At 41.2% G+C, this 25436-nt stretch overlaps 1 protein-coding gene across 1 annotated transcript in view; it reads right to left on the bottom strand.

Moving 5' to 3' along the window:
• adamts18 (ADAM metallopeptidase with thrombospondin type 1 motif, 18) overlaps positions 1-22956 on the bottom strand; it is a 65089-nt gene extending 42133 nt beyond the window's left edge. Inside the window, exons 1-11 of the mRNA XM_029461170.1 lie at positions 22855-22956; positions 22502-22583; positions 21059-21372; positions 7928-8210; positions 6700-6914; positions 6134-6217; positions 5869-6028; positions 4088-4193; positions 2981-3118; positions 2735-2888; positions 641-736 (exon numbers count right to left, since the gene is read on the bottom strand). Of these exons, the coding sequence (XP_029317030.1) occupies positions 641-736; positions 2735-2888; positions 2981-3118; positions 4088-4193; positions 5869-6028; positions 6134-6217; positions 6700-6914; positions 7928-8210; positions 21059-21372; positions 22502-22583; positions 22855-22956 (1734 nt within the window). The remainder of the gene's footprint in view (positions 1-640; positions 737-2734; positions 2889-2980; positions 3119-4087; positions 4194-5868; positions 6029-6133; positions 6218-6699; positions 6915-7927; positions 8211-21058; positions 21373-22501; positions 22584-22854) is intronic.
• Between the last annotated feature and the right edge of the window lie 2480 nt (positions 22957-25436).

Below are 25436 nucleotides of genomic sequence, written 5' to 3' on the forward strand. Positions count from 1 at the left end.
CGGTCTATTAGCTTAGCATAGCACAAAGACTCAAAAAAGGGTGAAACTGCTAACCTGGCTTTGTCTAAAGGGAACAAAGTCCACATACCAGCACCTCTAAAGTTGACTAATTATACTAACAAATATGAAGTATAAAAACAACACAATGTGGTTTTATTGGGGTGCCGGACTGTTTATGGTGGTAGTTTCATGTTTCAGTATAGACATGAGAGTGGTATCAATCTTCTCGTCTAACCTTCTAAGCGTATTTCCCAAAATGTCAAATCATTTCTAATAAACTTTTATGATGATCTGACCGCTGATGTCAAAGCAGACATTCTGCTGGATATTCCCAGATATTCCCGTGTGTTCGAATGATTGCATTGTGTAAAACATGGCCAGTATGCATTTATTTTTGCAACATTTCAAAGGTTTGCTTAAAATTGGCTTGACAATTGAAGGTAAAAACAACTATTTTGTTTATCTTTTTGAATTTGTTGTCCACGCTCATGTATATGTAAAACATATGAATAATATATGCATCCAAATGTGACACTGTTCGGCACATATTTATCCCTGTATCACTATTTAGAAATGTCAGTGATTATAATTGTCAGGAAGCAGAATGTGGCTGCTGTGGAACAAGAAGATATTTCCTCACCATGTCAGGGCCACAGCTGGTGCCTTCTGCAGCAGGCATGAACTTAGTCTCGCACCGGTGCCCTGTGCGATGGCACCACAGCGACTTGCAGATGTCCTGTCAAAAAAGTCAAAAACGCACACACAGGATGAGATGTCTTATCAGATATGTTTTATTCTTATAACCGTAGACTGTCAGCCTTTTGGCATCGTGTTGCTCTGCTCTCTCCTCTTCCTTGACCCGACAGCACCTGCTTCCTGCCAGGACCACCATCACGCTGGTAAGCTTCTCCACAAAGCCTCGGTGTCAAATCTAATCACTGTATTTCTTTAATGAAACGGCCTATAATTGTATGTGTCATCTGACCCAACAATACAGAGACAGAGCGAGTGAGTGAGCACAGAGGGAGAGCCGGGGTCGAAAGACATGCGGCAGAGTCTGGCAACCCGCCCAACTGCAACTGGCAACGGGAGAGAAACCAGAAAGGCGGGAGGGGAAAGAGCAAGAGAGGCCGCTCGTGTGTGTGTGTGTGTGTGTGTGTGTGTGTGTGTGTGTGTGTGTGTGTGTGTGTGTGTGTGTGTGTGTGTGTGTGTGCGTGTGTGTGTGTGTGTTTGAGTCTTTGTTCCCGTTCTCTGATGCCGAGCAGGTGGTTGACAGCCATACCGGCATGCTGAAAATCATTCCACATGAGCCTATCATGGACAATAAAAACAATTATGAAAGGCAGCCTTAAATCCATCGTTAATCAGTGTGTAGGTTAATTTACCACCCACAGGTCTAAGACATGCAGACGTAGTATTTGATCTTCTGTTAGGGAAACATAGCCGGGGTTTAGAGAAGTCGTGAATAGCCAGGGCGATGTCATGTGTGCTAATCCGTCATATATACGATTTGGCAAAGTCGATTTCCCAGCAATTACAGCCCTGGAGAGGATACCCCGTAGTATTTTAAACGGAATTTACATGTGAATCAACATCACTGAATGCACCCAACATAATGGCTTATACCAAGACCCTCATGGCTTCTGGGGGGAGCAGAGGGAAGGCTCAGGATTCCCATTCAATTTATGGAATGCATTGCAATGGTGGGTTAAATGTAGGAGGGTTTGAGGTTGTTGTGCAAAGATCATGCTAATTAATTAAGTGCCAATTTAGCACTGCATCGTTAGCGCTGTTAAGCTAGACAATTGCAGCCCCAGTAAGATCTGTGTGCTCCATCTCATTACTGGAGGCTCATCTTGGGAGTCTTGGTTTGGGCAAAGGGACACGTGAATAATGCTTGACTTAGGAATGTTGGGGTCCATGTTAAACCACTATTCAACTGCTATAGAGTTGGTTCTTTGTAACTGCACAACATAGGGTTAGTTTAATGATCTATTGTAGGGATGGTCCTACTTTCCTTACTCTTCTTGTGTATAGTGTCTTTGTTGGTTCGTATAACATATTGCCATTTTGGTGAGAACCTTCTCAAAAAAGACCTAGAATAAATAGTGTGTAGAGAACACCCTAGTTACCTTCGCCAAGGAGGTGATGTTTTTGTTTGGTTTGTTGGTTTGTTTGTTGGTTTGTTTGTTGGTTTGTTTGTTTGTTGGTGTGTTTGTTGGTTTGTTTGTTGGTTTGTTTGTTGGTTTGTTTGTTGGTATGTTGGTTTGTTTGTTGGTTTGTTTGTTGGTTTGTTTGTTGGTTTGTTTGTCTATAAACTACTGGCCTGATTTCCATGCAACTTGCAGCATGGGCAAGGGAAGAACCCATTTCATTTTGGAGCGGATCCGATTAACTGGGGTGACACACTCATCATTTTTCACTTATGGAAACGGCAATAAGGGACACCAAGGATATGTTAAGTTGATATGGTTGATTGATTTTTTTTTTGTGTGTTTTTGCCTGCTGCAGCCGCTACATCACTGCTGAGAGCAGTGAGAGTGAACCAATTGAAAACTGTGGGTAGTTAAACCAAAACAATGAGCTTAAAGTTGCTACATAGCTCCGTAGAGCTTAAGGGAACTACAGAGTCAGATAATGATTGTTTGATTGACATTGATCCATAGTTTATACAAAAACATTGGATTATAGTAGCTTTAAACCATGCTAACAATGTATAAAGTGAATATCTCACCTTGACAAAATCAAGGCTGCACAGTTTGGCTTTGGATCCAAACTGCCACTTGCACTGCGTGTCTGCATTGTACAGCTGGCCGGGAAGCTGTTCTGGGTACTTGTACTGACCGATCTGCCTGGGCTCGTCCACCAGACAGGAAGCCTGGGCTGTTCTGGTGAACACAGTAAATCACCTGTGTCACTCAGGAATGAACTAGCAAAGTTTGACAGTGTTTGTGCACTTGCACAAGGCATCGAGGCCTACCCAAGGAAGCGGCTGAGATACTGTCGACTGCAGGTGGACCAGAAGAAGACCCCGTTGTTTCCAGCCAGAGTGGGAGACATAATGTTGCCTTCTGTCTTGCGACAAGGGTTCCCCTCACCATCATGGATCATCCCAAAACTAAAGAAAACAATGAAAAGAAACAAATAATAGTGTCATTTCGATTCGATAACAGGTATTAGTTGAGCTTAGTTAGCTACGTATATGTTGTTCAATCTACTTTTTGTTCATACAAGTGTTAAGATTTATGTGTAAACTGTACATAAGCTCATCCTAGAGTGCAACGCTGCTCACTTCAGACGTGCTAAAGCAGGATTCTTAATCAACATTTATATATGTGGATTCTTCATCTTGATGATCCAGAACAAGGTGTTTTTAAGCATTAGTTGTTCTTCACACAGATTTGACAGACTGCCCTAGCAGGACACCTTTTAATGAGCTCTTTTTCATTAAAATGACAGTGACTGTTCACATCTACACTGTCACTATCCAAGAAAATGCCAAATAAGTAACGCAAGTTTGGGTTTACGACTGTTCACTGCGACATATGTTTAGTAATTACTTGTTTGTTAATTCATCAGAGATGAACAGTTTCAGGACTTGAATCCACATATTTCTTGGCATGTCTTCTATGTAGCTGGATACAATAGGATATCGGGGTTTATAAATATTCTGACATATTATCAACTGGGTAAAGTCAAAACAACACATCCTTAGTTTTTGATGAGAGCATGCCAGATAGACAGAAAGGTTTTGAAAACATGAAATCTTAAAAATCAACCGGCCTTCTGTCTCAATGGAAACATCTATACACAAACACAGAGCCTTGGGGCTTGAGGCAGTTCCCATTATTCTCTTATAAAGTGACAAGGAGTGGATGAGGTAGTGCTCTAACGTAATGCTCTGATTTCAGAGTATATTTGTTTATTTTAATCAGACCGCATTTACTTAATTTGATATATATTCATTACATCCACTCACAGCACAGAGCCTGTTATACTGTTCCGCTCTAAAATGACAGTAAAGTCTGACATAGTTTCATATGTTTAAGTCTGTTAAGTCCGATGTTGCAGTTTTTGTGAAACATACTTGTGTCCAGACTCGTGAGCGATGGTGAAGGCCAAGCCCAGTCCTGTATCCTCATTGATGGTACAACTCCTGTACTTACTGCACATCCCACTGATGGGAGCAAATCCTGCATAGAGAAAGGAAGAGGGAGAGATGGGGGTTTGAAGTACAAGATACAAAATCAAAACTCAAATCTGCCTCATGAAAAACATCTTATCTTTTTCTTTGTGTTGAAACGTCTCACAGATTTGGCAGGCTACAAAATGTATTGCGTACATTCATGCGTGGAGGGGGATTTCACACCAGGTGCAGCCTCACAAACCCTGGCCAACTTCACTTAAAGCTCCACTCCAGACACGTTTTAAAGTATGTATAAATGTAAAGCTATCAAGAATTATTTATTTATTTTACACTGTTTTCCCAGATATAAAGTAAAGAAAACTCTGAAAAGGGGCTGGAAGCACATCTACTCTTTCTCCCTCATTAAGAAATTCTGGATTTATGAATATTCAAATATCACAGTGCTATCCTCATCCTAACTCTTGCTCTGTCCGCTCTGCACCGGAGGTTTCAGGTTTCTATACCGGTGTTGTGAAGAAGACTGTTTTTCTGTCAAAATAATAATATTAGAGTTTGTGACGCACCAAATGTAGCTTGCCTGGGGCACGCTTGAATCTCGGATTTTAGGGAAGTGCATGGACATCTTGCACAGATACAATTCAATATAATCACGGTCGGACATTTTAGGGGACATAAACATAAGAAAAACACATTTTTTAGTGGAGGGGATCTTTAAGTTTGTTCGTAGACTTTAAAAGCCAATCTGAGTGCTGCTGTTGGTGGACCTGACAGCATCAGGAAAAAGATCAATTATCCTATATGTGAGATTTACTGATAAAAATAAAAATTAGTGGTCACTGTTTTTTCTCACTGTCCTTTCTGGCAGCAGTTTCTCCCAATGGACCCACAAATGTAAGAACATGCACAGAAGAAACATCAATACATGGTTGATAGATGAGCCTACAACTTAAAGAGCCGGAAGTTACACTTAAATAGCACAGGCAGAACATACACACATACAGAAGTTACCTACAGTTAATACATGATTGTGATTGTTAGTCACCCTTGTTTTTACCTCATGTAGCAAATGAGATAAAGTGCTGCCCTGAGATTACTAACAGTTAGTGGTGTGAAAGCAATATGATTATGGTATTAGTCGAGCTTAGTTAGCTACATATATATTGTTCAATCTGCCTTTTGTTCGTAAGTGTTAAGATTTATGCGTAAACTGTACATAAGCTCATCCTAGAGTGCAACGCTGCTCACTTCAGACGTGCTAAAGCAGGATTCTTAATCAACATTTATATATGTGGATTCTTCATCTTGCTGATCCAGAACAAGGTGTTTTTAAGCATTAGTTGTTCTTCACACAGATTTGACAGACTGCCCTGACAGGACACCTTTTAATGAGCTCTTTTTCATTAAATCTACACTGTCACTATCCAAGAAAATGCCAAGTAAATAACACGAGTTTGGGTTTACGACAGTGTTTAAATACTCCAATAAAATGTAGCTTTTGGTGACAGTGACAAATAAGTGCCATTCTTCACTTCACCTGTCAAACTTCCCTCACTCCTTGTTGTAATGTCTATACCCACAGCATCCTCTCGACGCCTGTCCACAAACCCAAAATTACAATATTTATGTCAGCCGAGTGAGTTGTCACCACTGAAGATAGCTCCCAGTGCTGCATTCTCTCTTCTCACTTGGCTAAAACATAGGGTGTTTGCTAACCCTCTTACCCAGAGTGTCACAGGGCTCATTCTTCCAGGAACAGATATCCAGTCCGGTGAGGAGGACAGCGTGGTCATGCCGTTTACCACCTTTCCCCACCAGACCTGACTGCCACTGACAGAAACTGTTGAGGGACTGGTCAGCGTGGTGATTGATGGTCAAGCCCGGCTGGAAATGAAAGGAGAGACATAGAGATAAAGAGCAAGAGTCAATCACCAGTTGCCCAGTACAATCCAACACAGTTTTGTCTAATTGCAGTCTAAATCCACTCACCGGGTCCTGTTCCAGTAGTAACAAGCTAACCACCACAATGTTGATATCTGTCCCAATGGTGCCATCTTTGAAAAGACTGGAAACCTGCAACAGAGGAGAAAACCGTTTAAGTAGTGATATCTCACATGTGTCAAATCTAATATTCATAGTTTTCTGTTTGTCCTGTGCTCTCCTCTTAATGAGAGAAACACCCTTTAATGTTTAGGGTTAAATAGGATCTAATCTGGGTTAGCTAACAGGTAAAACAGCTGAAGTGGTTTAACGTTTGCTAACATTTGCTGACATTAGCCACTATATGCTACTGGTCATACCAGACCAGTTAAAGCAATAGCAGCAAAATCACTGAGTGTATTGAACTTAGCGAGGGTAAGACAATGAACACGTTATTTCTTCTTTTAAAAGTTACATCATCTCACTTTGACGATTCCTTTTAATGTAAATGACTTTGCAGTTTCTGTAACTAACTGATGAAGAATGTGTAGCTGGAAAAAAAGGCAATAAACATGCAAGCAGATCCTTCCTTCTCCTCCCTTCTCCTCCCTTCTCCTCCCTTCTCCTCCCCTCACCATGTTCATGACGGTGAGGACATAGGTGGTGACATTGTCCCTGCCGTGTTTCTCCAGCATTTTCCTGTCTGCCACCACCAGGGTCTCCACATTCAGACCCCCCACCCTGTTGGAGTTAATGGGTGATCTCTTCGCCCTTCCTGGCCCTTCTGCCTCAGGTATTGCAAACTCGTCAGGCATGATGAAACTGTCCTCAGCGGGAGGCTTGGGAGCGTCTAGGAGGGCAGAAAGGACGGAAGGGAGGAGAAATGGAGAGAGTATGAGGGAGAGAGATAAAGACAGAGGGAGAGAGAGAGAGAAAGAACTTGGCAGTGAGGGTCAAATGAATGAACTGTCTTTTCCTGGCTCGTGCCTGGTGATAAGAGTACAGGTTCTGGTGTTGAAAGGACAGGAAATCCACTCCCCACGCTGCTTCCTACCTCTCACCACTAGAAGGGAAGAGAAAACTGTAAACTAGTCTTTGGGCTGAGTAGCCTCAGGCTGATGTAGCTCCATTACACTGGACGCAATGCACTCAGAAACATTTAATTCAGACATTAATCTTAATAATAATGGTGGACATATATAGAGACCGCAGCGGTTTAGGGTTAACTGCTTTATAACATATTAAATGAACACTTTCATGTTATAAATTGAGGATAGTTATGCAATAATCCTGCGACAATGCTTTATGTTATAGTTATATAATACTGTTTTAGGGTTAGGCTAACGTTTATATGTCTCGTAATAGTCTAACTGCGTTTTCAGTGACCTTTCTACTCAATAGAACAATAGAATTTGGTATAGGGATAGTGTGTTAATGTGTAATTAAAGATTAATAATACTGAGACCGAAAAGTCAAAACACATTTCCTTTCAATGTATATGAGTATGGTTGTACACTGTATACTATATAACACATTGAACAACATTTTTAATTTTACGTTGTCAACATATAATGCATTTTCTAAAGTAAAATCATTATGGAACGTTGTAATTACATATTTACAGTTAACAGTGTTACACATAATAATCTGAATTATGCATACTGCAGTAGCACGCTTGTGTCTGTAAACTACAGATATATATATATATATATATATATATATATAGTATAGGAAACCATGTAAAAATGTTAATTCATGGTGTGTCCATCAGTGTAACTTCTTCATACTGCCAACATAAATGATAACGTTAAATACAAATTGTATCATAAAAAAGTATAAGGAATATAAGGTTCCCTTACATACATTGCTTGCGGCGTCCGCAGAAGTGTTGCCTCTGCAGCTTTCCATGCTGGTAGTCATGGTGATTGTGCTGCGGATGATGCTGGTGATGGTATGGGTTGTCAGCTGTGGAAGAATTGGTGCTAGATGGGCCGCTAGATCTTCTGTGGACAATGTGTTCCGCTGAGCGTTTGTAGACTACATGCGGGTGGTGACCATCAGGAGCGCTGTAGTTGTGTTGTTGAGCCAGATGTTGGGGCAGCGGTGCGATCAAATACTCCTCCTGAGACAAGCGGATCAAACCCGACTGGAAGACACATACAAAAGATGTGGTCAATGAGGGAAAAACACAGATTACTCACAAATCCCCACAACAATCTTTGTATATTGTGCATGATACCAGAGGTGAACTGTATACCACATGTTTCTTGAGTTACTCCTTTCAAAGAAAACAGATTACAGAAAACAGCATTAATAACACCCTGTATAGAAGTGGTAGTTATCGGGCAGTTTAATGCCATTTTGAGGTAATCGGAATCATCTGATTTCACTGAGCCTTACTTTTATTAACTTACAGAACCAAGGAGATGCTGCTATCTGCTGATAAATGCTGTTGTTAAGTGCACTAAAACTTTATTTCATTTTCATTCAAAAGTTTAGTTTTTTGATTGCCTGTGTACATTTATTTAGTCGATACCCATATTCTTATTTCAAACATATGCACTGCAGACAGAGTGCTGATTTACTTAAGCTCATTTGTTATAATTATAAATTGTAGCATTTTATCAGATGCAAAAAACAACAATAATATATCGGCATTATATCGTCCGCCCTGCTTTCTCGATATCTGCATCAGCCATTGAAAGACTCACATCGGTTGACTAATACATATCACGTAGCACCACGTTGCAGTCATGCACCTCACATATGGTACAAAAACCTACAATGGAATCTGATAGCAGAGCTATCCAGTCTCCACTTCCTGGCCTTGACGGAGCTACAGTGTAGCTGAGGCAGCTTTTGAATGATGCCAACAATCATTCCTCCTCTTAACAGAGCTAATACACATTTTACTTCCAGATCAGCTTCAGCTACACTTATCACATATCTATCCACACATCAGGCAGATGTGCAGAGTGTCAGAGCATACAGCTGTTGAGGGGAGGATATGTCTTATTAAGTTGGAAGATAGAATAGCGTGAAATCACTATTTTCATGGAGGGCTGAGCTTTGTTTTTAATTGATTCTAACAACATCTATATCATGCGTGCAACTAGAATACAGGAGGTTCAATCCAAGTAAGTTGACAAAGATTGCAGTGCTTGTTATGGACATATTCATATCAAGTACAAACATTGTGTTCCTGGCTTTGTTTCCCAAAATAAAGTGTATTGTTGTGTGATTGTTCTTTTTTATTATTAAATCCAATTTTGAAAAAGTTGACCAGAGTATATTTTTGTGTTTAGATGATTTTTTGATGCCTAATCTTTTCTCATTCACAACTTCATCTATTACCTGACACTTACTAATCATACATTGTATTTAGTATTTTGAAATAGTCAACAAATGTGGATGTATGTACATATCAACAATCAATTTGACTTCCCTGCTGCTGAAAAGGGCAACATTTGAATGAATCGTGCCTTTGCTGACATGTTGTGTCCCTAGAAGACGTATTAACATGTCTAGCCTGCTAACATGTTGTCATAGCGGCTGACTAACTCAGTGTTGTGGGTCTCAGTTTTAGTCGAGTAGCCTTAGCTGCCCCCTGAACTGAGACACTGAGCTACTGAACCTTAAACATTCCGTCTGACCACGGAATTCTACCTAATTCACTCCACAACCACCGAATGCTCACAAAATAGCTGTGCAATCAATCAGACACACATACGAACACATACCCACACACACACACACGCACAGTCACACACACACACACACACACACAAGCGTCCATAAGAGCACATGCTCACTGACTTATCCAAAACATACACATACACCCATTGACCGAGTGACCTCTGACCTGATTGTGTGTGTGTGTGTGTGTGTCATCTACTTCCCCATACTGAAGTGTGAGTGCATGTATGTTTATGTGTGTGTGTGTGTGTGTGTGTGTGTGTGTGTGTGTGTGTGTGTGTGTGTCTGTGTGTGTGTGTGTGTGTGTGTGTGTGTGTGTGTGTGTGTGTGTGTGTGTGTGTGACAGGACCCTGCTCCTGTTGAGCTGACCCCATTCCCCCCAGAGTAGCAGGTGGCAAAATAAACAGGGGCAAGACAAAAGGGAAGCCATGGCGAGGCTCTTGTTGTCAAAACATTGCCTGGATACATGGCAGGCTGCCATCATCAGCCCCATCCATCTGTCTAACCATCCATCCATCCATCCATCCTTCCATCCTTCCATCCCTTAACAGTCTAGCTGCCAGCACATATTTCATCTGTTCATAAATCATCTTTGCCATCTTCATCCATCAATCTTCAAGGTGCGATGGGAAGTTTTACAGGAAGTTAACTGTCAAACTTTATTATTTTGACTACATGTAAGGTCCACATGGTCTAGTGCTTGGGAGTTTTGTTCCACAGTGTCAATGGTTTAAACCCCAGCACATCAATACCTGCCAAAACAGCCTTGAGCTAGATACTTCACAGCTACCTGCTCCTGAAGCATCGCACTGAAAGGCTCAACCTGCAAGCAGAAATGTTGGAAGGAAAATGTTCTCCTGAGCCTTGAATAAAATATATCAAATCAAAGACTTGAATTAAGAAAGAGAAGGTCCTTGGCAAAAGGACTACATTGGAATTCAAAACAGAGCTGGAGGAGGTCAAAGGAGGTGTCTCCAATCAGCACACACTGCTGTCGACTCTTATTTGCCCATCTTTTCATCTGTCTTTGTGTCTGGCATTTACAACAGGCCTGACCTATAAAAACATACACCTCATCATGAAATATCCCTGTTTTAAAGATGAGACGCTTTTATTAGATTTTTTTTTCTGTCAAAACATATTAGTGTAATCATCCCGCAACACTGCGAGATCATTTCATAATTTTTTCACCCCCGAAACTAACTATGACGGACCCAACTGTCTCAAGACACTTCATTAACTTAAAACTCACATCCATTATCTCTCTTGCTCTCTTGCTGTATCACCACATCTGCCAGCTGTCCACTTTCTTTTCCAGCAGTTAGCAGATATATGACGATAATGACAGGAAATGTATTCCATCTGCAGTGTGTGTGTGTGTGTGTGTGTGTGTGTGTGTGTGTGTGTGTATGTGTGTGTGTGTGTGTGTGTGTGTGTGTGTGTGTGTGTGTGTGTGTGTGTGTGTGTGTGTGTGTGTGTGTGCGCGCGCAGATAAAATGTTCTTTTGTCAGCATTAGCTGTATGTTTTGTTGAATACCAAAGACAGAACAACTAATACAACATACCAGTTTTTATATGAGTGAATATTATGCATCTTGCAGATAATACATATACAACATTATTCCTTGTGTCAAACACAATGCTCAGCTGCTGCTGGCCTATATGTTTAATGTCGTGAGATGAAAAAGATAGATGAGCTGTATGGAGTTTCACAGTTTCTGCTGTCCTCAGACCTCTAGTTATCTACATTAACACTTGTAAGACTTGACTGGATTAAAGGGATGCACACTCTCCGCTAAACACCACTTTACTTTCCTCCCATGTTTACATGCAGACTCACTCATTTCTCTGACTCTCACACACAGATTCACACAGTCAGATTACAAGTTGAACCAGGCCACTTCCAATCAGCAATGGTACTATTTTCTACATGTGAAAAACGCCCTCAGAACTTTTCCCTTTCCTTGGGTAAAGTCAATCCAAACCGCTCCCACAATCAGCTCACTGTTTGGCAACGTAACGGTTTATGTCAGGGGAGACGGCATCTTTAGCTTGTCTCTGTATAAACTTTAGTCTCTTTTAAGGTTTCCTACCATGATATTATAAGGCAAATGAGTAAGTGCTTACATGCTGTTAAAGACTAGTGCCGAGCGGCGAGAAGCCCCAAGCTGGTGATTACCGAGCTCTAAAGCACATCTGCACTCCAGCTCAGCAGAGAATCACGTGAACAGTGTGTGGTGAGGGGGAAAAATCATACAGGAGCAGAGAGGCCCCTCAGGCATCAAACTTATTCAATAGAATCATAATCTGAGTAATTACAGTCTGCTCGAGTGAATTATGTGTTTTTAAAATGGGGTAAGAACTGGGTAGAGAAGAGATGGTAATTTTGGATCTTGGATCAGAAGAAGATGGTGCACTAGACAAGAGCCAAGTGGCAATGACAGGGTTTTGCCCTTTCATTGCGTTGGTTGAAATTCTCCTCCTTTAACTTCAAATGACTGAATTTCACAGCGCACAGTAACGTTTATAGAAGTACAACAAAGCCATTTTCACACATGCACTGCAACCTTGAACTTATCTAGACATTACCAGGAGGAGCGTTTGTGAGAGCACACAAAGGCTGAATCATTCTGACCGGACATTAAACGGACTTCCTAGTAGCTTCCTAGTACAAAGTCAGTGTAATGTCCGATTGAACCCATGTGTGAATACGGTTGCTTATTGTCCGGAGAATTCATAGCAAGCGAGTTGGCTTCTTGATGACATTCCCATGCATTGTGCGCAAAAAAACTAAAGAAGCCAAACATCCGAGGGTAAATAAGAAGGGTCATTTTCACAAGGACGCCAACTAAAATGTCTAACTGGAGATACGACGAGATTCGGGGACTTCGGTCTGTAAGGACAACTTAGGAAGCGGCTATATGACCGCAGTGTTTCCGTGCCATGTCCTGCCTCCTGCACACTCTACCCAGGCGCCACCCCTTGCCTAAAACAAACAGTTATTCCAGTAAGTGAGAACGATTCTGTAACAAACATCCTCCTGCTGTGTCCTACATGTCTGAAAGGGCAGCGGAGAAATGACCGTTTGCAACCACCCCATCACTGGTATTATGTCTAGATAACCTTTGTCATGTACAACTGATTAGGCTCACAATGTGTCAATAGCCCGGAGTCTTGCAGCCCGTGTTTGGGCTCACTAATTGTCTTTGAACAACCTACTGACACCCTCTAAGCATGTCTAGGGAACAGAGCAGAGGTGGGCACACACAAAGAGAGAAACTGATGGTGTTGGATGAGTCTTTTGTCATTTGGAGCCATTGGGCATGGTCCCACTTACTATCCCGTGTAGACACCGCAGGGAACAGGAGGACTACTCCCACACCAGCCCATACAAATGGAAATGTCCTCCTTTAAAGTGCTGTTAATTGTACTTTAACTACGATACAGTGCAGCCCTAACACTTTTACTGACTAAGAAATACAGTGCTGCTGTGATGCAAATGATGTAAAAGTGTTTAAATTAACTTGAAGTAATGCTGTAAGTTGTGAGGAAGAAAGCAATAGAACCTGGGGCTGGAAAGGTGGAGGCTACAGAGATGGGAAGTCTGCTTTCTCTACATATTTGCCTGCCACACCCTAACACCCAGAGAAGCTGAATGAACTGAAGGTTGTAAAGGAAGCAAAAAGGAAAAAAGTTACTACTTACGTCATCATTTAAAGTGATGATAAAAAAGTATACAATTGTTGCAATGCGACCTCCTATACATGGCCACTAGTGAAAGTATCCTCACACAGTCTGAAAAACATAATTTTTCTAAAATAACAAGATTTGACCGCTTTTGCCATGTATCCTAGATTTTGCTCTGCTGGAAACTAGGACGCAGACCACATGGATTGTACTATAATGTGTTTGTGAAAGGTTGCCGTGCGGCAGTTGAGGACGATGTCTTCAACATTCAAGAGCGCAGTAGTTTATTTAAAACACATACAGAACTTAACTTTCACCCCAGACACATTGATGCTTATCCTGGCACTAATTGGTACTTTACTGTAAGCCTGGACCATTTTACCACAGCACCAGTAAATGTAATACAGTTGTGACAATAGCCGGTCGGATTTGATGTATGGGCTCTGTTTGTAGAAGTTGCAGCATCCACTTGAAGACTTCAACACCAGCCATTAGTCTTGTGTGAGAAAGACCTTGCACAGACTGGAAAGGAGGTACAAGCACACACACACATAGACTTTCTGTTTTTTCTCTTTCTTTCACACACACAACAACCCCCCGCCCCTCTCTCTCCTGCTGGCATCTAACAGTGGGCACTACATCACTGTCAGCGTCCAGACCACCAGGGAACGGCTCCGGGCCACTCTCCTCTTGTAGCGCCAAGCTCTGAGCTCCTCTGTGGCCCAGCCCAGACGCTGAATTATGGCCAAGCCAGAGAGGCATATTGTAGTGGGGAGATGTTCCAAATAGTTGGCCTTTACAGAAAACAGACAGGTACAAATGGCCTGAGTTCTGGCTGGAAATCAGTCATTCAAGTGTCATTTTAACTCTGCAAAAGCCTAAGGGATTTGGAGCACACTGACAAACTCACACACATCATATGTTGTCCCGGTTGTTCACAGCCCTGCGGATGAGTAATCATATATTGTGTCAGTTCCACAAGGAGTCTAATGGAATTACAACATCTACACATGTTAAATATTCAAACAGAACAAGTGAGTATTTAAATGTATGCCTTTTGGCCAAATTATTCTATTTTCCAGATGTAGTATACAGACACTTTTTCAGATATTTAAATGTCACTTCAATATCCAATACTGCCATTTTGGAGTGGAACCGACTTAAATCTACATATTCCATTTTACAAAACAACAAAAAAACTTAAGAGGCTTTGATGCCAGCAACAGTTTTTGCAAGAGAGGATGTCACATTTTCCCAGCAAGTAATGGAGCTAGATGTCTCATATATTCACAGGGTGATGTGTTCTACAACCACAAGCCCTCTAGTTACTACAGTACATGCAGCATCAATAACAAGGCTGGGAAAAGAGCAAAGCATTCTTCACACCACAGGGAGCCCCATGCCTGGTAGAGACAGACGGAGGTCATAGGTTGAACTCCCCCCTTACAACAGTCACTGGTGGTTGCCACAACATGCGGCACCGTGTCAACGACGGCCATCAGACAGGTTTGATCTGAGCTGCCAGAAAAGATGAAGGGGAAATGGAGGCGTATTCACACTTTCTCTAGGTTGTTTTTTCTCACACATGGGTGTGCAAAGATACATTTAAGTTGTAAACTGTGTACCTGGGGGGTTGCTGGGTCATTAGACCAACTCCCAACACACACCCAAGAAGTCTTTAGAGCGTTTCCAAAACCAAACCATGGTATACAAATCTCACCACATATAAACTGTGATTAGTTTATAATGTTTAGTAAGTGTTTGTTTTATAGGAAGCTCACATGGATTAAAGACATGATACTATAGAAATGTAAACAGATGCAACTGACCAGGAAACTGAGACCCAGTACAAAGTTCAAAACCAGTGTTGCATGGTATACCAATACTAAAAAGGTATCACAATCCCTGCCGTTAAAAAGGGTACAATGCTTCATTGTAATAGTATCGGTACTTTTGGAATGACAATGTTTTAATAGGAGCCTTATTTTTTTAGTTCTGTCAAAGTGTGACAGAGGAACAGCGTGTGTGTACAGCGAGCACTCTGCATGAAGCCTCATATGTTTCATAAAGGTGTCATCATTTCTTCTTTTACTCACAACCGGAGACCATGCACTGAAAATAAATTAAATGACACTGTGCATGGTGTATCAAACTAAGGACTATAGGAAGAGGAAAAATTATCCCTTGAATTGCTTCTTTTGGTCACTCTGGAGCTAGGAGCTCAGTTTCCATAGAGCCTAGCCTGTCTTTGACCTGACCCGCAGGGGCTTGGGAAAGGTCAGAGTAGAGGTCATGGTCGGCTCGGCCACAACACGAACATACAGCCTGGCGAAGGGTGTATCCAACACTTAAATGTTTGAGTAATGAAGGCATGTCAAGGTGTTATTTAAAGCAGTCATACAGGGCAACTTCAAAAATGTTGCAGCAAGTTCATTTCTTAAAGCCTACGCAGTCAACACTGTATGCAAAATATACTATTATCCATTTGTCTTAGATGTGGCTGCATAACTAACTGACAAATAAGATAAAAATCACAAATTCAGATGCTGACATTTGCAGGGAAAGGTATTTCAGATAACGTATATGTGAGAAGATTTGGTGTTTCACAGATTTCCCTCAACAGTATCTAGCTCATATGTTTAAAGAGCATAACAATTATGCAATATATCCTAATGTAGTATATCTAGGGCCTAAATTATTAACGACTGTCGGTTGTACAAAAAATGCAATAATAAGAAGTCATCTTCATACCTGGGAAATTGTGATGGTTTATTTGTTACTCTTTTCTGATATTTTGTAGTCCAAATAATTATTAAATTAATCAAACATATTGACATAATGATCAAGAAACTAACAATATTCTCAGAGTTGTGTCTCCTTAGATCACTGCAAATCATATGGTGTATTTTCACTATATTTAATTGTTTTATTATCTGTCTGTCTACTGCACTTTGTCATCCATTCATTCACAAGTTGCAAACAAGTGTCAAAATTATGATTACATTCTGTATATACTATATGGTGTGAGTATCTTTCTCACAGGTCGGATCTGCCCTAGTCACCCCACAGAGAAGAATCCTATCCTGGGAATGGGGTTGGAAGGACAGAGGGGAGCAGTAAATCACCTCTCTTGTCTGCATTCACATGAGTGGCAAGCAGCTCTGAACCTTCACTCCATACTAAGAACCTGTGAGAGTCCAGGCTGACACCCCCTCAACCTACCCACCAACCCCCATGTACACGAGCAGAGAGGATTGGGGTCAACCAGAAAAGCAACCTCAGATGAGAGACCCTCAAAAGACGAAAGAGACAAGAGCACCCCCCCCCCCTCTTCTTTCAAATCAGAGAGCATTACTTCTGAAACGACGTCCTTTCATCTCTCATGCAAAAGAGAGGGACAACTTCATTTCACTCGAAGACATGAGCTTGATAAGGACACGGAGAGAGTAATTAAAAAGCAACACATAATACCATGTTCAATTAATGGGGATTTACAGTAGTAAATCCCTCTTTGCCAGTCATCCATCCGGCCCTGCTCTTAATACCATCTCGCCCTGGTCTTTATTTAAACAGCTGAGTCCCACTTCCATCTGCTTGACCTGGGTCAGTGCTGACACAAGTAGGGTCAAGTCCAAAAAACGTATTCCAGACACTTTCTTTTCCCTTTTCTCCTCTTTCCTCTGCTGAAAGGACATGAAGTACGATGAAGCACTTTTTCTTTCTCCCCCCATCTCTTGCTCTCACCCCATTTCTCCTCCAAAGCCCTTTGATATAAAACAGTCCATCTCTCCAATTCTCTATAAAGAGATCATCCAGCATCCCTGAGCGCTTCCACCGCAGACAATGAATTCCCATTATTCTTGTACATCACTTTCTCTCTCTCTTGTGTTTCCCTGGATTTCCCCGTCTTTTTCTTCTTCTTTCTTCTGACTTCTTCCCTTTTTACAATTGTTTTTAATCTCTTTCTCGAGCCTGTCGCGCAGGCTTGAATGGCTCTTTCCTCATTTGTACTTAATCCAAATATTCTTGGTAGAGGCCTAGATGAAAAGCAAGGGTCAACTGCTTTCGTTGTTCTAAGCCTTACAGGAGTCCAACACACAGACACTGAGAGAGAAACTGAAAGAGGCGGGAAAGGCGAATAATTTGCTTTCAATGCACCTGTCATTTTGTCTCACTTTATTCGTTCATCTTTCATTTCTGTGTTGCTTAGAGAGAGAGATACAACAACATGAGTCCATTTAACAGGCTGAGTGAACATCCAACCAACGATGGCCCCAGTGTCGCATTTGGAAGAGGAAAATAAAAAAAGTAGGCAAAAGCTTGTGAGGAGTAAAAAATAGATCAAAGTGTTTGTCGTAGCCCATTCAAATGCAATCATGACCCAATCATTGTGTTCTCGCAGAGCTTTTAAGAGGACGGGTCAGTGGTGTTTTATTGTGAGTGGGAGCTAGCCTAATGAAAGGGACAAAGCGAAGATTAGCAGTGCCAGCCAGGCGGCTCAAACTTCACCCTGGCTTTAATTGCTGCAAACAAGAGGAGATGTTGAGGCAGGGCAAACAGAGGACAAATGAGGCAAGGCAAGCGTAGAAGGAGACAAGAGAAGGGATGAAGGCTGGATGATAAATGAAGGTATGGCTTTTATGGAGATGTAGCGTGTCCATCTGGTTTAGGATGGTATGGGATGTGTCAAGGAATGAGTGTTTGTTGTTGGGCCAGAGGGTCCAGGCATCTTGTAATTACGGAGTCCTTGTGGTGGAAAAATATCTGTACCTTAAATATGAAGTGTTTACACAAATCAATCAAAGTTCATAACTGAAGCACAAGTAGAGCATCAATGATATCACAAGTTAAACAATAATATATAATATAATAATAAAAAACAATAACTCAAACTAAAGGGTTAAAGTTCTAAGACGAAAACACGGAGAGCACCCAGACTGGACAATGCAGGAAGAGCGACCTGTCAAGGTAGGCACGCCCTACAGCACACCCTGCTTTATCATCTATTTAACTCTAAATGGGACCATCATTAACTAAATGAACATCATGCTGTATTAAAGAGGACTTGAAACTAGCGATTGAGACATAAACTCATTAGGAAAATGTTTACTGAGGTAATAATCAAGTGCAAAGTAGTGTCACTTTCTCATAGACTTCTATACAATCAAACTTATTTTTGCAACCAGTGGAGCCCTACTGGTATGGAGCTAAATCCTTGGAAAGTGTTGAATCATACTACTCGCGGTACCTACGTTTCCTGAAGGCAACATGGTTGAGGAGGTTCCTCAACCTTCTTTGTTTTGCTGTCACTCACATTTCAGTTGAAGCCACGCCCCCCCACAGCCAGATCAGGGACAAAAGTCTGAAAGTGAAAAAAAGATCTGAAAGCGAAAAAATAAGATTTGAAACTGTCTCAAATATCAAAATATGGAATATGAAAGGGAAAATAAAAATAAATAATTTATTCAAAAGAATTACAGAACTGATTCAAAATAATATTCAACCTGAAAAAACTTTTCATACTTTTCATGTTTAGTTATATTATTGTATTTTTCAAGTTAAAGATCAAAACTCGAACTCTCAGTTTACTTTTTTTTTCTTCAAGTGATCAAACCTTTTGGCCCGGATTTAGCTCCATATGCTGGCTATTAGAGAGAATGCAGGCTTGGTGCACTTATCGGCTTCACCTTTTAACCACGGAGGTTGCTGCTTGGTCTGTGCGTTAAGTTCCGAGCTAGAGTCACAACATGTTTAGCTTGGTTAGAATAAAGACTTAAGGCAGAAGAAAACAGCTAGCTATCCTTGCTCTATATGCTCAACTATGTTTAAGAATATGCCTACAACTGAACAGAAATGTAAAAAATGACAATCTTTTGTTGGAGAAAATGTTGAGGTTTTTTCTCTAATACTCATTTACACAGTAGACCAGTGGGTGTGGTGACTCAGGAAAACTGGAAATAGCAGTGACCAAAACTTAGCATAGATACATAAACAAAGGCAGTGACGTGGAAAATGTGATGAAGACACTTTTCCACTTCCTACACTTAAAGACAGTCATTAAATGATTTCTAGTGTGAACAGCTGGACTTGTGGGCCAGTTCACCATGTCACTCCAAACCCGATGTGGATCAATGTTTTTTTTCCAGTAGATAAATTGTCTGTAAAAAGCTGACAAAATTATATCCTGCAGGAATTACATATGGTGAGAGAATAAGTCGATATAGTCTTCCTCAGACTTCTCTGATCAATATGGTGGGTGTGGTTGTCATGTGTGCTGGCACTGCAATAGACAGTTTGACTGAATTATTGCCCTTTTTCATGTGCTGTGCCGTCAGAAGTGTAACATTTCTCGTCTCTCGTGCTCTCCTCCTTTCATCCTTCCATTATTTTTTTTCCACTCCACCCAACCTCCTAAGGTTCAAAGAAGTGCCTCACAAAGCACAAGAAACTAATGCTTACACTCATGGGTAATGATGTCATGTTACAGTTCACCCATATTACCAAGGTCTGCCTTGTGCAGACAAAGACACATCAAAACAATCGGGTCATTGGAGGACAGAAGGCTTTTAGGGCATAAAGGCATGGAGCTTGAGGTAGGGTGGAGCACAAAATCTAATTTTATTTCTAAAATGTCCTCTCAACCTTTCAGAAAATGAAAACATTCCTATAAACATGTTTGAAATACTGGTTTGGAAATGTTTCATCAACCCAAATGGATGATAAATGTTCTCAGACCACGTAGAAACCATGTCATCCACTTAAGAAGATGACCATGTCATCAACTGAAAACAAAGGCTTGCAATGTCGCAAGAACTAAGAAGTTATGTTGAGTTTACATTACACAATTTTAACCCTAATTCTTCAACTTGCCTTTTTTGGAGGTCGCAGAGACAAATAACTGCTCGCTTGTGAGAGAAGGCTATGTCTACCTTTTCAAAGATGCAATCTGAGAGATGCGCTGATGCGTCATAGATGCCACAGAGATATCTAGGAGGTTAAATAACTGGACACCGCGATTCCAAATCCTGTAGTGTAGAAATGATTTTGACCAACAATGAAAGCAGCGACGTCCTTAAAAGTTAGGAGTGTGCAAGATACGGAAATATAAGGAACTATAATGGCACTCGGACAAAAGTTACAGTAGGGTTTCCATAATTCTGCTGACAGACAAACCAAGCCGAAAAGTATACATCTCAGGGGGAGGAGTCTTAACACCTACAACAGAACATCAGCAAGCTTGGCTATTCTTTTTTTCCCCCCTTTTTTCCCCGCTACAAATCAGAGCATAAACAACTGAGATTCTTGCGGACGTCCATTTTGCGAGTAAAGAACTCCTGTTTCGCAGGTGGTCTTCCGTTTCCCCCCCCATATCAATTCTCACGAGTGTTTTGTTGACTAAACGTAATTTGGAGAGCAGACAGACTTGTTGGAGATTCCTCCTCGTCTTGAAATGTGTGACCCCCCTGACGCCAATCACTCGAGTAATGTGCAAACCTCAACTTTAAGATACTCCTATATAAGACACACATACATATAAGTGTAATGTGATCAGCAATCTGACGACTTTGAAAGTCCTATCGTGTGTAGGTGTCATTCCTGGCAGACACTTACCAGTCCGGAGCAGGTCGATATGGCTGCCGAAGAGGCCGTCAGGTTACGGATAAATCCCTGATACAGGCAGTTGTGAAACCCTACATCATCCATCACTGTGGCAATGCCATCCGAGCCGAACATCTGCACGGTGAACCCCGGGCCGACCACAGGAGACAGATGCAGGTCCAGGTGCATGTCCTGCCCGAAGGCAGAGACCCGGTAGTACAGAGAAGACGAGAGGGACCTCCTGCTGCGATGGCTTCGCCTGTTCATATCGTGCGTCAGGTATCCTCCTTCAGAGTCCACCTCCACCGGCGTTACAAACATGTAATCTGAGGAGAAGAAGGGTGGAAAGTAAGTCACATGAGAGTGTGAACATCAAATACTCAGATATTTCTGCTTATGGGGTTAATTTGTGTTCTTTGGCATACACACTTCCTAACATCCTGCTTCATCTCCATCTCCCTGGAAAATATTTGGTCAAGGAGGAGTGCGAACATTTGCATTGAGCCATCACTTAAACGTGTCAGTGGAGTGTGACTATTGCTGCATGTCAATTACTTTTGACATTTTAGTTAGCTGAAAAAATGTTTTAATATCAAACTGCATCATAGATGCTATGAAAATATTTCAACATGGTGTCACTTTTAGCCAGTTCTACCAAGACATGCACCACAACATACATCGCCAACATCTAAACAGAAAGGTCAACATAGGAATGAAAGCATGGCACTAAAATGACAAAACTTGTGTTGGAATGAAAGGTCCAGCTGTTGCTCAGAGCGAAGCTCCACAAATGGATCACAGATGGGTTTTAATAGAAACCATAATGGCAACAACATCATACTTAGATGCATGTCAAATACGGGTCAATACTTCAGAACCAGAGGGTATGTTTGGTTCTGATCTCATGCAGTTGTCATGGTGTTCCAGTCAATTGAAAAGACTAAAATACACTTTTAACTAAAAAAACAGAAACTATAACAACTCAATAAAGTGTGTTCATGTTTTCCTCTCTGTCTTGTTCATTTGACATTCTGAATGTTCTTCACCTAAACCATTCAATGGTGTACTGCTGGGGGAAACAGGATGCTTTCTTCCCAACAAGAGAAAAACATCCTCTTCCCTCAATAAATCAAGGTAGGCTATGTAAATCATCTTAACTTGTTTCCTTAGTTTTTACAGGTCAAAGCAGCCAAGAGGGAATCCTTGCACTGCAGCCATTGCTGCAGTGTCAGCACATTATAAAGACCTAAGCAGGGATTCCCAAAATGTAATAAATAAGCAACCCACAATGACATTTAAATATTCCTAATAGTTTCATTCAAGACCAAATTCCAAGTCCAATAACTGAGTCCATCACTGCCTTACATTTCAGTCTGTTCACATTCTCTCTACAAACGTGGAATCGTGCCAGCTGGACGAAACATCCAGAAATGTCAAAAGACAAACTCAACTCACCGTGATTTAATCCGTGGCTGTCGCTGGAAGAATAGCTGGCAGTAACGGCATGGGAGGTGTGTGAGCAGTAAATGTGCAGCGTCTGCAGAAGAAAAAAAATCGTAAATGGACAGGTAGCAACAGGTTGCAAGAAGTGGAAGCCAAAATATGATCAATTGAGTTCCTCTGTTGAAACATGAGTTGCACTCAGGTTTAATTTGGGATGACAATCACTTGTCTTACTTTGCACCACAATCAATGTTGTTGACATAAATCATGCTGAAAAGAGATAAGTGTTTGTTTGTTTTGCTCCCAAACTAGAGTGGTGCACGTGGATTTAAGAGTGTATACGTTTTTAATGAAGTGCCACATGCCTTGATAATGTTCCAGGACAAGAGTGTTGACAGGAGCTTGACTGAGGTGCAGCCGACCAGCGGGATGGGTAAAGTCCATATCAGAAGAAAAAGGCAATCCATGGTGATGACATGCAAGTTTAGACCTCCCCCGTTACCTCCTAAAAGAGCGCAAAAGTTGTAATAACCTGCGGTATCGCATAATGCAATATGCACGCATTGTTTACTGGTTCTGTTCCTCCTCTTGCTCGTTCAGGTGAAGTCGGCAGGTTGCAGCAGCCCGGGGTGCGCACAGGAGCAGGGCGCACTCATGAGTGTGAGTGTGTGGAAGTGTAAGTGTGTGAAGAGGAGCGGTGGGTAGTCGGCCGGGGATCACCGGGAGGAGCGCCGCTGACTGAGCACTCAGCCCCGGCTCAGTCTGTGAGAGTCGGCCTGCAGGATGGAGCGCAAGTCAGCGGCCAGCAGCCAATCAGCGCGCAGCATCATGTACCGTAGATAAAAGAGAAGAAAAAGAGATTCTTCTCTTGGCAGCAGCACTACTGTTGCTGCCTTCAGGTGCCGCTCGTAGATCTCTAATTTGAAAGCTTCGTGAGCAGACCGCGCAGACCTTTAATTTACTGGTTCTGTAAGGTTGCTTTCTTTGCAGTGGCAGAATGAGGTGGGAGAAACCTTCACACCAGAGACGTGACTATTTTAGCAAAGACCGGAACAATATTAATACACTATCAGCTGTTTTAATTTCCTCTTCTCTTCTTCTTCTGTACATGGTGAAAATGATCCGTTATGTAAAGTAACTCAATTTAAGTACTGTACAAGTCTGGGGTACTTTTAATTTACTTGAGTATATATTTGTTATGCTACTTGGTACTTCTACTTCACATTTCAGAGTGAAATATTGTAGCCTACTCCACAAGATGTATCTGACAGCTGTACTGGTGAATTAAGATTTTACACTAAAATAAGCATTTGTTAAGCTAAGTAGAAAAGGTTTCCTTTTTTTACTTGTTTTATAAAAAAAGAAATGTGGTGTTTTCTTGGGGCCACATGTCAGTCACTTTTGTCACTTTTACTTTTTTACAGTACAATTTTTACAGTATTTATACATTGTTGTATGTGTACTTTTACTGAAGTAAACGATCTTAATAACTCCTCCACCACTGCCTAAAGACTTTAAGTTTAACCTTAAGTTTAAGTTTAACATGTATATATATATGTATATATGTTAAAAATGTTAAGGCTCCCCCACTTTTCAGGTAACACAAAATATACCGATCGACCAGATGGTGGTGCTATAACAAGGAAATATTATGGTCCAGAAGTTCAGAGCCATGACCTCTTCAATCTATCTTGTTTTTCAAAGGAAAAAACAGAATAATCACTGGTCAGAACTGAAAAACAGAAAAAGCCGAGGCACTTCAAAGCCATAAATAAGCACAAATGCCTTTACTGAATCCTAGCTTGAAACAAACGCACTTCCACTTCAAAACAAGTCTTCATCAGTGCGTGTCACACCCACACATTTGGTCAGTCTAAGTGCAATGGCAACTTTTGTTTTTATTGTCCTACAACCCTGCCTCAGTCTGCACACAGTTTTACACGCAGGATTATTCATTTTCTTCTTTGTATTGCAGATGTTTTTCTTGTTGTGGTTGGGATTGTATCAATACACCAAAAAAAACAATCTAACAACACATGTGAATTCAACATCTGCCAAAACTTGAACAAATGCACAGGGTATAAAAACAAATACAGACCTAATTTTAATAAAACAAAATAAAAAATCTAGTAAATGTGGTCAGCATGTGTTTTCTAAAATGTTAAAATTGACTATGCATCACAAAGTATTCTGCAGTGCCTAAAATAAACTGTGACATATATGTTCTCTGTATGCATGGACCTTTCACCTTTCCATTCTAATATTTCTGACAGCATTTCATGGCAGCATTAGACTTCTTCTTAATTGCAGCAGTCAATTAAACCAGCCAAAATGGAGGCGCACTGTTTAAGTGTTTAATGAGATCTGCCATATTAAAGTGAGAGGTTGCACACACTTCACTGACTTGTATTGTTGAAGCATGTGTGTCATCCTAATTGTTGTAAACAGATGGTCCTGCAGTGGCTGGCAAACACCTGGACAGGTGGCTGGAATGCACCGACAGACACACAGCTGAAGAGTACATCAAATTCACTACACCGATATTCACACTCCGCCGAGCATTGTAAGGCTTCTCACAGATCTTGGCAGCTTTTTTGGCACGGCTCAAAGCGCAACCCAAATAAAACATCACCTTAATAACCCGGCAATATTCTCATGGGGTTTAGGAATGTCTGCACTGGTTAAACGTGTGTTCAGAGTATACTGACCAAATCACCCTTTGTGGCTTTTTTAATCATTTATGGTATTAGTCCTACAATATTAGAACAGGTACAGTGACACTTCCATAGTACCTTGCTAAAATTATTTTTTTGATTTTGATAAGGATTTTTATTTTCACCCAACACATGCCTTTTTGAGGTGTGAACACAGAACAGCATCCCACAATGTGCAATCAACCAAATCTACACATATAGACCCTGGTGGTGACAGTGACAAGTCCCACACA

The sequence above is a fragment of the Cottoperca gobio genome, chromosome 3, assembly GCF_900634415.1.
Source record: "Cottoperca gobio chromosome 3, fCotGob3.1, whole genome shotgun sequence".
NCBI lineage: Eukaryota > Metazoa > Chordata > Actinopteri > Perciformes > Bovichtidae > Cottoperca > Cottoperca gobio.